The following is a 16,050-nucleotide window of genomic DNA, read 5'->3' on the forward strand; positions in this document are numbered from 1 at the left end:
CAATTAAGCTTTTTGCTTATTTATTTTGATCCTGCACAGTTGCACACTTCCACAAGCTCAAAATATAAAGTCTTCTTGGGCCAATATCCTGCTACATGTCTGTAGCCAAAGCACAGAAGGAAATGACCCTGGGCATTGACCAAATAAGGCTGCATATAGGTTAAATTGTGCACAGGGACAAGCTGACAGCTGGCAAGCTGTCAGCTGAAAAGCAAAGCAGCAAAGAAGAAGGCTTTGCCGTGAAAGGGATGGTATGCCTATTTTTCTGTCCCCAAAAAAAACAAACCCAAACTCAAATATGGCAGACTTTTAAAAATAACCCTTTGTACATTTTAAACAGCCATAATGGTACATCCACACTGTGGACTGTTCTGCAAATAACCCACATTTATTTGTGGGATGCATTGTTGTGTTACACAAACTTCCTCTTTATGAACAAGATATTTTAAGAGGATAACAGCTACCAAGAAACCTTCCTTGAGATAATCATCTCTCCGATGGGAAAGGTAGATGGAGAAAGGCCTCTGCGGAAGTTCCTTTAAAAGAGACAGGTTGTTATGGGAGTAGGTGCTCTTTCAGATATTTGGATCCCAAGGTATTTATGGTTTTAAAAGTAAGAACAGGTACCTTGCATTGAGCCCAGAAGCAATCAGGCAACCAAAGATGGTTGTAGAATTGGCACAACTGTTTTGGTACTAAGTGAATCTTCTGAACAACACATTGCTCTTATCCAGGCAAGAAGTTGCCAGAACTAGGATCTATGAGAGAGCAAGTGTTTTCCTAATCCTCAGATGTTCTTAATTAAACCTCATACAAACACAGCCGCCAGTACGGATCTTTGGCTTTCGAGCAGAATTACTAACTTTGTTATTTATTTATAATGTATGTGTTTATAATGCATCAATACAGGATGGGGAATACTTGGCTCAGCAGTACTGCAAAAGAGAAAGGCCTTGGAGTGGATGTGGACAACAAGCTAAATATGAGCCAACAATGCAGTGTAGCCACTAAAAAGGCAAATGCTATTAATAATTTTCAAATCACAAGAAGTACTAGTTCCCCTATGCTCAACACTAGTCATACTTCATCTAGAGTACTGTGTCCAGTTCTGGGCACCAAAATTTAAGAAAGATGCAGAAAAAATGGGAAGGGAATGATCAAAGTTCTGAGGAACTTTGAATCAAAATGATCAAATTGGGAATGATCGAAGTTCTGGGGAAAAAAATAGGGCATTTCTGTTTTGGGAGAATATTCAAAACTGTAACCCCACAATTTCTGTCTGAAATGGTATTTCCCAGAACTCTGTCATTGCATTTTGGGCCATAAATAGAATGCTTTGAGTTTAATGCTAAAAATGCTAAAAATGCAGAAAAGCTTTCCCAACTTGGTACCCTCCAGATGTCTTGAATGCCTTCTTCCAGCATTTCTTATTGTTGGCCATTTTGGTTGGAGCCAATCAGTGCTGAAAGCTAAAAACATCTGGAGAGCTGGGGAAGGCTGATATTAAAAAATCCTCTTAAGTAAATACTTGTGTTGATTTAGATACATGCTAGCAAAGCAGTTTTCCTCCCCCCCCCCCAATGTAAAAATCTGGAAACTAATCATAACTTTTTACAAATTCTTACAAATTACTCTTACTGTGAGAAATGTAAGGAACTTTGAAATAAATTTATTATTTCAGGACGTCTTATTGTTTGTTCTGTAAATATAATCGTTTGTGGTTATTCCATAATAACCACACTTTGGATGGAATTTGACTTGAGATCTATAATGAGGGCCATCCCCTCTCTCCCAGTCTGAGTATGGGAACCTCTCTGTTCCTCTTGAGGAACCACAATTGATTTGGGACTTGGACATTAACTTGAAAAAATGTGGCAATTTATTTTTCTTTGTAGCTTCCTGTTACTTCTTAACCTTTCTCCCACTCAGTTCAAGCTTTTCATTTATTTTACAGTTAAATAATAACTATTGAAATACTAATGCTTATCCAAGTTTCCTCACTAATTATGCCTTCCATAAGGGCACATACAGTAATTTAGGCTTTGGCAGCAGTTGCTTGAGTCCTACATAAAGGGCTGAAGCAGATATTTGTTCAGGATTTTGATCCAGGGTTTTATCTGGATCTCTCCATTCTAGGCCTCCTCTGTGATGGGAAGAGGAGGAGGAGTGCTGGAGGCCTTCGTAAAGCACTTTTGCAAATCAAAGTGCAAAGCAGAAAGACAAAGGGCAAAGTGTCATTCTGGAATCAGAATGAAGATGCTGCCTTATATAGGCAATTGGTCCATCTAGTTCAATATTGTCAACACAACAGTTGTCCCCAATATTTCAGGCAGAATTCGTTCCCATGCCTACCTGGAGATACTAGAAATTGAACTGGTGATCTTCTTAATGCAAAATATATGCTATATGGCTGCTGCCCACAATAAAGTAGTGAATTTTTTAGATAACTGCAAGCACTGCATAGCCTGCCCCTTCCTGCTTGTCCTCCAGTTGTTTCTCCCTATTCATCCTGTGGCCAAGTTTTAATCTCTGTTATTCCAATGTCTGGGTACTACTCAACTGTCCTAATCTGTGTCCATCCCTCTAAAATATTTTTTCTCTCTTCTACCTCTTTCAATTGCAAACTAGACAAGTGGCTGTAGTATATGAGTGCTGAGGTTTCAGACAAACCTCATCTTTGGGTCCTTGCCATTTTTAGCTGATAAAATCAGTCAGGGCTGGGCTATGTATTTGGACTTTTGGGGTTATAACTACTTTGTTCAGAAGTGGTATAATTCCAGCCACCATGAACAAAGCAAGGGTAAACCTTAAGTCACATTTGGATCTTTTGGCTTGACAGCTCCACGCAGTCTTAGAGGGCACTGATCGCTAGATGTTTTCCAATCTGATTTTTGTCATTGGTTTGGGACTGGTACAGCCTTGGTTGCCTTAGACTTATGCTGCAGAACAAACAATGGACTGCAACTCCATTAGTTATCCTGGACTTCTCAGCAGATCTTGATACAATAACCACAGTACCCTTCCTGATGAGATCTCTGGACTGAGAGTCAGTGTCACGGTGGCTCTGGTTTTTCCTGAAGAAACAGATCCAGAAGGTGGTGCTGAGAAACTTCTGTTCCAGCCAATGAACACTGGCCATTCTTATGCCTCAATGTTCTATCTCATCTCCTATGCTTTTAATCTAGATGAAACCACTGGGAAATGTCACCCAGAGGTTTTGGTGGTCGTGCCATCACTATGCAAATGACATTATGTTCTAACTCATCTTTCCATCATCTAATCCCAATGATACAGTGGAAAATCTGAACTGGTCTCTAAAAACAGTTTTGGCATGATGAGGCAAACAAGCTAAAGCTAAATCTTGACAAGTTGGAGGTCCTGTTAGTTGGGAGCCCTTCTGGTCTGAACGCAGATGTACAGCCTATCTTGCCAACTGTACACTGGTTACTGGTATTCACCATACATAAAGAGGCATTTACTTTGTGCATCTGCTGAATTCTGTGGAAGATTTTATTGATGGCGAAGGTCAGTCTTCTACACAATTGCAGAGCTAACCATACCACGCTCTGTGCCTTTCCCTTCTTATAATCTCATTCCTTCCAATGTAATGGTAGGTTATGCTTTTTAAGAACAAAAAGATAATTGGCATGCACAATATATTGCACATTGCTTTTTTGGATGCAGAATTATTTCAGGTTGTACTATTGGTACTTACATGCGCTTCAACATCTGTTAATTTTCGTGTCTGTTCAGCTGTTTGATTTAATAGGTTAGTGCCTATTTCAATCATTACAGCCGTCTGGTTCTGCACTGCATTCTGCTGGATCTCCACCATTTCTTTTTTCATGTTATCTTGGATATAATTTTCGAGCTGCAAGGCAGAAAAAAGAGACTGTTGATGTTCTTATATGGTTTTGTTTGCTTATAAGCATGTTCAGTATTTGTATTTCTTAAACTTCATGCACTTACCCTCTCAGGTTTTTTAAATATTTAACAGGCAAAGCAAAACAGGGGAGCTGTAATAAGTCACACATCAGTAACTGGAGACTCCCGAGCCAAATGGTAACCAGTAGCCAGCATAGGCAGGTTGGGATAGAGGGGGAGAAGGTGAAGGAAAGGAAGTGGTTGTGATAGCCATGGGACTTCCCAGCAATTACATGCTGTCCTGTCATGCTTACCTCCCTCTTCGTAGTGGCCCACCAGTAAGAACTAATGACTAACTTAGGTTGAAATTCTTCATTTAAATAAAATAAAATAATGACTAATTTAGGGCTGTAATTGGTGGTGGGGCATGTTGTCCATATACTCAATTTATGTGGGATAGTTCCTATTTTTAATACATATTTGTGGTAAAACTGGTTTGTATAACGCTAGCAGGAGGAATATGAGGTGACACTGTTTTACCAATAACTGTGTAAGTAGCAGCATAACAACTAGCACAAGAAAACACCTAATATAATGAGGGTGTGAGAACCAGAATTGGATTTTATAGTAATGAAAAGATAAAAATTTAATTTCTGTGAGTTGTAGAAGTTGGCAAAAATGACATCATTGGGGACAATCTGCTTTTTAACACTTAGGGGAAATATTGCGGTGTTCTTTTTAAGCTTATATGCATAATCCTGGATTAGAATTCTTCAGTTTTCCTTAGTAGACAAACATTAAATGTCTGAGTGGGAGAGAAGGCATCTTGAGTGTACCACTTGTCTATGCACAAACACACACACTGCAAGCATACAGCTTTCCTTCCATTCCCACCTGTCTATAATCAGCTAATTGGGCAATTGATGTTGCTGAAAGTGTCTCAAGTGGCAGCAACTTAATATGGTCAGATCCTTGGAAAGATTAAATATTCTGTTGAACATTACCTGAGTGCAAAGGGTTGAAAACACTGAACAACCAGTGGCCACCAGAACATATGTTCTATTTTAATGAAACCATTTATAGACATGGTTTATAATAATAACATGGTAACCATTTCTTCAGAAGTTTGTGCAGGACAGGCTATTTGAGGTCAATGCAGCATGCGGGAGGCGGTGAAGGTGTTCAGGTAGTGGTGCTTGTTGTTGGAAAAATGTTACAGAAATGCCCATGTGTCCGTATTTTCATCTGTGTCGAATGTTCAAAACTATGCATTCTTTAGCACTGCTCTGGGCATGTGCTTCAGTTTAAGAGCTGTAAAAAGCCGAGTGGCTCTCTGAAGACTTGGCTACAGAGCCGCTTCCCACCATTGTCACTTCCAGTGGCTGTGTGCCTGTGTTAGCAATAGTGGAAATTTTATTTAGAGATGAGAGTAGTTTAGACAAAAGCTCGAGAGTTTAATCTCCTTCCTGAACCAAAAGTTGAAATATGGGTATCTCATACCTACGTTGTTGGGAATTAGGCAAGCAGTCTGGTATGCTATAACAATGTTGTTTGTGTATTGTTAGTTGACTTTCAGACAAACAAAATATAAAAAGCATGGGTGAGAAACAATGTCTTCCTTCAAGGAATGCCAAATAAGAACTGTTTCGAAATTATCTCAGGCCACGTTCTCATAACTGTTTCAGCATATGTAGTCAGCAGCATATTCCAAAGCTTTAATGAATTAGTTATATTTAGTTTTAGCTGTTCAGCTTCTTACTAATTGGCAAATATGTTACCTTTCTTTATATCCTTCATTCTCAAGAAACTGAGTCTCTCTTTCTCAATCCGCGTTCCATAACATATCTTAAGGCCTCTTATCCCTTTTCCTGTATTAACAAAAAAAACCTAGCAGTAATCACATTTCAGGTCCTTTTTGACCCCAGACAAATGTAGGTTAAGCAAGAAAATGCTGCCTCTAAAAAGCCTTTGTTCTGGATGCAATTTCCCTCTGAGGGATTCAAGAAACATAACAATGGCTTTTAGCTATCAGCAAGTGCAGATAACTTAAGGTTTAATCCTTCCTGAGGGTATGCAAAATAAGAAATCTGCATAAAAATGCTACGCCTATTGATTTTTATAATGATGGTTTGGCCTATTAACTTTTTTTAAATCCTGCAATGGAATCTAATTCTATTTCCTTGAAAGTTAAGTTAATCTAATTCTCTTAATTCTTTTTTGAGGGGAGAAGGGCTGTTGTTTGGAGTATAAAAGTATTCAACAGAGCTTCTGGGGTACTTCTGTACCCCAGACATGTTTTGTTTTATGGAGGAGGAGCCATTAAAAAGATTGGGAAGCTGATTGGGAACATTTAAGACTTTTGGGGTACTTTGTCACAATGTCCAAGAAGGAATCACTAGGATAATTTGTGTGTAAATTACAGTACAGAATGTGAGCTGGGGTGTCAGTTACCCTATTATGCAAGATAAGGAAGGATGGTCTGAAACTCAGAGGGAAAGCATTTGTTTGCATACCAAAGATCCCAGGTTCAAGTAGGGCTTGAATAGCTCTCTGAAACCTTGGAGAGCCACTACCAGTCAGTGTCAAAAGCATTGAATTAGATAGATGAATGGCCTAACTTGGTATCAGGTACTTCTTATGTTTCTCTTCTCCTGCAAATCATCTCCCTTGCAGTTGGAAGTACTACATTAAATTCCCTAAGCATACATCTTACTACTTGGCAAGCCTCATTCCTAACATGATATAATTATGAATAATTCTGCCAATGGGTAATATTCAACATCATGTCTCTTTCTTGCTATGTGACTTTTACTCTCTTACTGATTTGGTTCCGCTGGGTACTTGTTCTATCACCATTCATAATGGTGGTTGGCACCCATTGCAATCCACCACAGTTTAAGTCATAGTGAAAACTGCTGATTGTGTAAGCCAGCCATGCATGTATAAGCATGTGAATGCATTTTGGGGCAGACAGACAGCTTACAGTTTTTAAGAAAATAAAGGGAAACTTTAGATTTAGCACATACCATTCCTTAAACACTAGTCTGAACTACATTATTAGTTATTCTGAAAGTTAGAATAGATTTGCCAATTCCTGTTTGAAATGACTACTCTCAATGATCCTTGTTTATATCTGTTTTATAGGATGTCAGACACCAGACTAACAAATTGGTTGTGCTGTTCCAGAGATGTTTTAGTTATACTTCATCTATGTGATTTATAATTCTACATTGATGAAGATTAACTTCTCCTAGTTTAGGTTTCTTCAATGTAACTAGCCATTTGTGTTCTTGGCAGCAACAGTTGTGTACAGAACTTTGCATTTTTGCCAGTTAAGTGCAACCCTTTATGAATGGCACAAGTATATATTGGAGTGCATGATGCAGATCACTACATGAAAAATACACCCAACTTGAACATTAATAAAATTTAACCTCAAAACATTTTGCTGCCTGGACACAATAAGGACACAAGCAAAGGGGCTTGGGCATGCCCTCTGGAATTCTTGACTTATTTTCAAACAGCAGATCTCCCAAGGCTGTATCAAATACTTTTCAAAGTCCTGTCACGCTGTGGCATGAGAGAAGGCCTAGTGTTTGAAAGCTCATCACGTGAAATTGGCTGCACATTTTTTTTAGACCATGTCCTGAGCTGAAGCAAGAAAGGGCTACTTTAGGCATCCTGAAGAGTTTGAATTCTATATTGTCTTCTGTATCAATTTTTTAAAGACATGGTTGTAATTCAGGTTACATGTATAAACATGTGCACATGCATGAAGTCACTAATGCCACATAGAGGAGAAGATTAGGAACAAGAAGCTAGGCATGAAGGTGTGTTTGGAGATGAAAGTTAGGCCATTCATCTATCGAAAAGACATTCTCCTACATCTCCGTATACTTTCCTGCAAGTATAAAGGGATTTATACTTTCCTACATCTCCTTGATGTGGGTTCCATCTGTGGATTAGTAGCAGAAGAGAGCTGTGTCAATATAAACCAACTTTCCCCAGCCTGGTGCTCTCCAGATGATTTGGTCTCCCTGCATTCAACTATTGGCCATGTGGCTGCAGCTGATGGGAAGTGGCTGAAAACTTTGGGAGGGGGCACCAAATTGAGGCAGGCTGATATAATTGCCTGGATATAATTGTGTGGATAATAATGGGAGGGAGCATGGATAAAGCAGGAGGGAGTTTCCTGTCCCGGAAAGCCTTTTTTCCCATTCTACAGCTTTTTCCCTCTACCACCAGCCACCACCTCACTCACAGCTTCCTGGCCTTTGCAGTGAATGGCCCAAGATAACCTAGTACGTTCTGTGGCTGAGCAGGTCACATCACCATAGGGGTGGAAAGTACAAGCACAAGCCCTGCCAAGAGTGAGATATGGCAATGGAGAGGGAAAATGCTGCCCTGCATTTGCTCCCTTCCTCCCCTTTCCTTGGATTTTCAGCATCCGAGTCTAGAATAATGGACATGGATTTTTAGGTTCCTCACTACCCAAAAGAAAAATAGATGGCAACCATTGGGGTGTTCAGTTTTGAATAAATGAACTGTCAGCTCAATCAATTGCTTTTGATGAGTCATAGGAATTTTGAAAGTGCTGTTACGTGTAGGTTAGAAAGTTTCTAGGATCACAGATGTTTCAGTGGAATCAGCTCTGGACTGACATAACACATGAGGTGGTCTAAGGAGCTGAGTTTTAAAAGAACAGGAAAAAAAAGCTGGGACATATTGTAGCTGAGGTACTGGAGTTCATACCTTACCCATGGTTTACTGAATTTAAATGTCTCTAGGTAGAACCAGAAAATTTGGCCTTTGGCTGGGTTCAATCCAGAAATATCAGGACTACATTTAATAATCTATCCAAAAATCATTTTGTGCTTAGCAGTTAAAGAGCATTTAATGTCACTGTGTATCTGTCATATTGAGTCCTGAGAAACCACATAGGTCAGTTTTGCACAGCATGAAAGGACCAATGTTCTTAGGAAATATATGAATTCAATCTAGGCTACTATGATGGGCTATGCTGTGACCACATTCCACAATAATATAGTTGGCTTGGTCGGCAGCTTTTTTCTCATGTGCAGGATATATAAAAACAGACAGTCTTAAGTATATGAGACTTTGATTTAAAATAATGGAAAACAGCATTGTATAGGTGACTTAGGGTCACTTGAGGTTTTGTTTTGTAAAGGAAAGCACTTTATTAGTGCACTCACAGCATTTCCTGCTGGCTTCTTTTTGCTCATGAAAACCAGATTATTAAAGATGCACATTCCACATTTCCAAAAAAAAAAAAACCCTCAAAATTATGGCAATATATGAACTTGTACACTTCTAAAGGTTTTCACAATGGGAAAAGCACTTTTTAATGTTTTAATACAAGACTTTGTTGTTATATTATTGTGGGAAGAGGGAAGCGGTTATACAACCTTCTTGGAGTAACCCCCACTGAACTCAGAACAGTGTAGGCCTGCTCTGAGAGTCTGCATACTAAAATAGCCTAATATTCTCATCTGTTCTAATTTGAGTAAAGATTTTTATCATTTTCTGAATTATTATCCTGAAGAAGGGCCACATAACCTGAACCATGTTAGATTTTTGAATGTGTGTGTGTTTAGTTGCCATCTTCCTCTTTCAGGGCTTCCAGGTAGATCTTGAACCTGTTCATGTACATGGTCCTGCTCCTTTTATCATCACAACTTGTGTGCTAGGTTCAACTGAGAAAGAATAAAAAGTGTCAGGCTATGTCACCCTTGAGTGGCAGGTGTAAAAATGCACACTTCCCCACCACAACCCCAAGAAACTCACTGATCCTACAAATGGAAAGCTATGAGAGTTCTCCCAGCATCTACAGACTGTTTTTGTCAAGTCTTCAGATTTAATGTAATAAAACGGAAAGAATGAAGAAAGGAAGCATTTTTAGTAATGTTTGCAACTCTCCTTGCTCAAGTTTGAACATAGTCTTGATTCAGTTTGGTCTTGTTTAATAGGGCTGGGAGTGCAGGGGTTAAGTTAGCCTATCCCAGGGAGCAACACCATGAGTGTAAACATATGCAACAGAATCAGAAGTTAAAACTAGGAAACTGTACTAAGATTTTTATTCTCATTTTTTACTGTAATATTGATTTAACTGCAGTTGTGGTGGGTGGATCACTGTTTTATTCTATTACATGAATTGTATTGTTGTGAGTTTATAATGACTATTTTATATTAATTATTGTATTTTTGATTATGTGGACTGCCCAGAGGGCCTTGGGATGATGGGTGGTGTAGAAATATATTAAATACATGAATGAATAAAATGTAGCAAGTTGGAATGTCCTACAACATTGCTTTAGCTATTCCCATACCTTTTGGCTTAAAAGCCCTCTCCTTGGTCTCATTTCACATGCAGTATGACCATTTCCCAATGTTGTCTTGTCAATGATTCTCAGCTTAGCTTTCCTCAGAAAATAATGGAATAGACAGCTTAACTTTGGGACAGAACCACAGCTCAGAGGTGGAGCACATGTTTTGCAAGTTGAAGATGGCTTACCCTCATGCCACCGTCGCCTTTCCAGAAAGTAAGACAAAGTTAGCATAGGAAGGACTGCGGTGTGAGTTCCTCTTTCAGAGGCTTCTGCACCTGAAGACAGAGTTGCCTGCAGTATTACGATGGTCATGTGGAAAGGGATCTAGGATAATGGCAACTCAGATCAGGCTGAAAACCAAAGGGATTTACTATCTGTAGAAATGCAGTCTGCTATCAGTATAGTTACTGACTAGAGAATTTCCAAGTACCAGGTAATGTTCACTGTTAAAATAACAATACATCGAGGGCAAACGTGTAAGTTTGAGAGTGAGAGCCCATGTGACATAGTAGTCAGAGTGTTGGATTGCAATTCAGGAAATTCCACTTGGCCATGAAGCTCACTGAGTCACTGACTCTCAGCCTAATCTACTTTACAGGGCTCTTGTAAGAGTAAAATGGAGAGAAGGTACTTTGCTCTGGGTACTTTGTACAAGGGAAAAGGTTGAGATAGAAATGTTGGAAAAACCAGACTTGTGTCAGATTCCCATTGACACGGACAGGAGCCATCACTGCTGTTCTCTGTGGCCCTCCCATGCCCATGGCTGCCGTTCAGCAATGGCAAAGTGTTCTGGCAGATCACACACCTCCAGTGTAATCTACCATGTCTAATTATGTGTGTTTAATTCATCTTAACTGTGAGGGTTCTTGCAGCAGTGGTTTGTGGTATATCTGCTTTGAAGAAGAGCACTACATTTTATTAACTATCTTTTAGAACTTTTGTAAATGCTGTCTCAGAAAAAGTCCATTTGTGATGTGGAAAAAAAGATGCAGCTGCCACATATTAGCTCACATAAACAGGAAAAAAACTCTTTAATGCATGTTCTCAAATTAATCATTTAACATAACAGTAACATTTTAAGTCACTAGATAAAAGCATTCAAATTTCAGGAAACTTCAGGCCTCCAGCTTCTGTTTTTAGGAGTTTATATGGATCATGATTTGGCTAAATTTGTAGAAGTCAGCAAGTACAGTTTATGGATTTTTTTTTGATTCCCTTCTTTCCCATAATCTGAACACTGTATCAAATCTTGCATCAATTTTATTGTAATCTCAATTTTTAATAATTCCATTTTTCTATACAGTATAAAATTCAGAGAATTGCATATATACCCAGCACTCAGTTTTTACCATGAGAGCCTGCTAGTTATTTCCTATCATATGTTTGTTTTCTTAGGGTTAGAATAACACTAATTTGTCTTTCTGAACACTTTTAAAAGTCACTTGCTTGTAAAAGGATTTGCATCCTTTAAATTTGCAGGAAATTTTAAAGGCAGCATAACAAGTACATAACTCCAGGCTGGAAGAGAGTCAATTTAAAACCGGTTTGCTGCCCTTTAGAGTTCGTGCAGGAAGTCCCTGTAGACTTCTGTTGTTTGTCAAGAAAAAAACCATCCTCTTGAGAATGCAGATGGGAATGCTTGAGAAGTCCACAGTATCAGTTTTATACACAGCCTGCTGAGAGCCATTCTGTCAGTCCAGACCTCCAGCTAAGCTTTCCTCTCTTATCTCCTTTTCCTGTCAACAAACAACAAAGGTGAAAGAAACTAACCAAAGACTAACTAGGCAGACACTGGAATAGCAAAGTGCTCAAGGCAGTTTATATGTCTGTACAACACACACACACCATCCTGAAAGTTTCAGTGATAACTCTTAGAACAGTAAACACAGACTAGAACTGAATCTGCTGGGCAAGAGATCATGTTAATGAAAACCATTTGTGTGCAGAATTAGAAGGAAAGCTACTGTCTTTGAAGTCAAAGGTATCAACTGTTTTTGGCTGGCTATTTTTAAAACGTTCAATCACTATGACATTTGGTATTTCAGGAGCCTGAAAAGGTATAACTCAGTGCTTCAGATAATTGATAAGATGGAGAATGCTTTTGACAGAGAATGATAAAATGTGAATCAAAACCACAGCCACAAATACATTTGACAGGTCTTAAATACCATTAAAGGAATGATAGATAAAGTGAGGTTCACCTGGTGCCTATGGGGCACCTCATGAATATGTCTAGGTATGGCTCCACAGTTTGTGCCCAATCACAGAAAAGACCTGGGTGCTTCCACACCGGGCTTGAATGTGCGGTTGCCCTGCCTTATTCATGGAACTTTATGAGGGGCCCAGATAACATAATCTCCCGTGTTTCCCCACTGCTTCTCCCATGTTTCCCTCTCATAGCAGAAAATCCACAGAAGAAGAAAAGACAAAATGGGTGCACAGAGCCTTCCATTTGGAGCATGCCACTTTACAGGGGATCCTCTCTTCCGCTTGGCCTCTGAAATTGGAGGCACACAGAAAAAGGTCTCTCATGAAATTGATGTGTAAAACTCATGCTTGTTCAGAGGGAAATCGCATTCCGTTTCTGTGGGACATATTTCCTAGTCAGTGTGTTTAGGAATTTCATCCTTCATGATTTACATCGAAGTATTTCTGGGTAATTAGTGTAATTGGCTGTGCAAACTATGGCAGCTTCTGCTTTTCATACTGTGTGATCATGACCACTGTGCGGGGAGTAAATATGCATGGAGCCTAGCGATTATATTTTCCCATACTACCACTGGAAAAAGGAGTCAATGTGTGCTTTCAGTGACAGTGTTTGAAAGCACATTCATTTCGTATGTGTACCTAGCCAAGATGGTTGAGATCAACAGCCAGTCACTGCCATATGCTTGAACACAGGCATAAAAGTTGCCCAAAGTAAAAAAGTTCACAAAGCCACAAAGTAAAAAGTTTACAGAGCCATCAACTTTGTCATCCAGATGTATTATACCAAATTTACATGTTTTGAACACTTGTTCTTATATTCCTTTTTAAAAAATACGGTCACCATAAAATGACTTACATTTGCCAATTTCATATATTGTGCATTCTTCCTGAATTAATGTGACCTGATTCATCAAGGCAATCCTACACCAGCTCATAAGTAAGCATAAACACCAAAAACAAAAGAAATGCTGTGTAAAATAACGGGTAAAGTTCACAAAGTAGATTTGCAGTACTTTTACTACTAAAAGTAATCTTAAAAGCTTAGCCAAAGGTAATTTCAGTAACCACATGGGAAATAGGTTAATAATATAAAATGTACCCTTAATTTCAGTTATAAGTCAAGCCCAGAATCCAGAAAGCCAGGATCCACACACTTTTGCTTACACATCAGGCCCTCTAGAATGAGAGCCAGATACTAAATTGTTGTAAAGTATTTGGCAGGACATGGGAGACGGTGTCCCCAATATAAAAACAAGTTTCTAGTCCACTCCTAGCAAAGTCATGACCTTACAGTAGTTTCACAGCATTCCAAACATTTCAAATATGTCTTTTAAATGCTTCCTTCAGACAAAATATGTGTGAGAATCAGGCCATTCTTAACTGGCAATACGCCAGCCTCAGTGTATAGGATTCCTTTTTTTGCATTCCATGTACCAAAAATGTAATGTCTTTCCTGTGAAAGTACATTCCACTTTCATCACAAAAAAATTAAGTTCGTGATGAAATTAAGTACAGTTAAGTTTCTTCTAATATTACAAGTTGACTGGTACTACAGTTCTTCATTAGGCCATTAAACAGCTCTGATAGGATGCTTTTCCTGATCTTGTATTAGACTTAGGCGATATGTACCATCATTGCCCTGCCTTTTTTCCTGCAAATAAAAAGGTTGCACCTGAGAAGCCAGTTGGGCTAGAATTTGATCTTGTTTTTAATCTGATCAAGATTTCTGTAACACAGGATGCCATTCCAAAATGGCATCCGTACAGAAAATCTCAGGATCCCATCACATTGAACTCTGGAAGGGTAAGCCAGACCTTAGACAAGAATGCAGGGAACATCATATTAAAATTCCATCAGCCCTTTCCTACCTTTTAAAGCAAGCAAATCAGACTATAATTTAAGTCCAGCATCAGATTTTTTAAAAAATTTGTTTGGTCATCTATGGAAACATGGATTACTTTGAAGCGCACCAAAGGTTTAGTTTTAGACTTGGCTCTCACATCACCATGCCCTACTGGTATTTGAATGTTACAGGATGCTTAAAAGAAAAGGCAATAGACATTGATATGTTTCTTGTACAGATGACCTGTAAAGCCTAGCAATTTAATGGCAAGCTATGCTGACGACAATTAATTTTATCCCTTGGAGACATAAAAATGAGGTTTTCAAAGAACATTTTAAAGCATCTTCCACTATAGGGTGCACAATTAAATTTGACTAGGAACTAATGGGAGCCCCCAAACTTTCTTATATGGTGTAAATTCCTTTGACTTAGCTACTAAGATGCTGTAAAGCTGAATTATGAATTTACCCAGAATAATTGGACATGCTTCCTTTTTGACTGCTTGTTAAAATGAAAGCTGCATTTTTATTTACTATTATGCTTTAAGAAAAACCACTCATATTGGGTTAAGTTGATGCAATTCATTGTACTGAATCTCAACATATATGCAGAAATTTATTCAGTTTTAAATTCTATAGTTGTGTATTTTTTATGCAAAAGTAATGAACTTTTGCTTGGTTTAGCCAACTGTTCCCATTAATTAAAAAATGGTATGGGATTTGGCTTGAACAGGACTTGAGGGCCATTTCATCAAGCACCAAACAGGATTAATCCTGGTAGCACACACATGTTGAAGTGTCTGGTGCTGCAGTCTACACACACATACCTCTAATGCAAGAATTTGAAGTGTGTGAAACCTCTGCATTGAGCCTTCTAGTTGACAATTCCTGATTAAATTTAAAATTAACACCTGGCAACATACTGCATCAACCTATGCCCACCCTCCTTCCTCTGTAGTCTCCTTCCTTTCCTCCTGTGGGGCTTTTGTCTCTTCATTCCTTAGCAAGCTAGTTTTTTTTTTCCTTGCCCATGTGAGCCAGCTGTGTGTAATTGGCACAGTAACCTCGAAGGAGCTTGTTTCTGTCAACTTTAGCTGTGACTTCAAGTCACCCTTCTTCCTCATCACCCTTCTTCCTCACCCCTGCACAGTATTGTTTCCCAAAGAATTTACCTAGGGAAAAATTCAATGTGAAATTGAAAAAAGAAGTTGTTTGAAACTTCATATTGTGCAATTTCTTAATGTGATATTGTATGTAAAATTGCTTTGCATTTGTGCAACAGACAGAAACTGCTATTAACACCACCCTCCATTCTGTGAAATGTTCCAACCATCTATCTTCGATTCCTCCTTGCCACTGGAACCCTAACATATCCTCCCTAGTAATGGCTCTATCTGTGTAAGGCAACTAGTACTCAACCCCTATAAACAATTGCTACGGGTACTTTAGCAGTTGTAGTCCAAAAGGATAGCTTTCCATAATCATTTGCTCCCGCTATGGCAGAGGAGGTAGGTGGCAAGTTCTTGCCAGCAATTTTCTCACAAGAAAATTTTCTCGCTTCACATGAGTAGAGTACCAGTTGGCTCATGATGCATCTGGAGCAGCAGCTGAGTCCAGGGAAAAGCATGTGAGCATTCGCGTGGATTTTTGGAATGAGGCTGAACTACGCACATTCACAGACCTCTGGAGACTCCCGGAAGTTCGAGGGCAAGGAAATCCTGACTCACGGCAAGCCCTTAGGCGCAATTCTAGGACAGGCTTGCTACTATCCTACCAGATTGGAGGGATG

At 39.0% G+C, this 16,050-nt stretch overlaps 2 protein-coding genes across 2 annotated transcripts in view; one reads left to right on the forward strand and one right to left on the reverse strand.

Annotated features, from left to right (window-relative positions):
* Positions 1–16,050, forward strand: part of MCPH1 (microcephalin 1) — a 125,742-nt gene that overhangs the window by 57,871 nt on the left and 51,821 nt on the right. The gene's annotated exons all lie outside the window — the stretch shown is intronic.
* Positions 1–16,050, reverse strand: part of ANGPT2 (angiopoietin 2) — a 48,704-nt gene that overhangs the window by 22,158 nt on the left and 10,496 nt on the right. The window contains exon 2 of the mRNA XM_044422180.1: positions 3,716–3,871. Within this exon, the coding sequence (XP_044278115.1) occupies positions 3,716–3,871 (156 nt within the window). The remainder of the gene's footprint in view (positions 1–3,715; positions 3,872–16,050) is intronic.

The sequence above is a fragment of the Varanus komodoensis genome, unplaced genomic scaffold (genome assembly GCF_004798865.1).
Source record: "Varanus komodoensis strain SLA01 unplaced genomic scaffold, ASM479886v1 scaffold12, whole genome shotgun sequence".
Classification (NCBI taxonomy): Eukaryota; Metazoa; Chordata; class Lepidosauria; order Squamata; family Varanidae; genus Varanus; species Varanus komodoensis.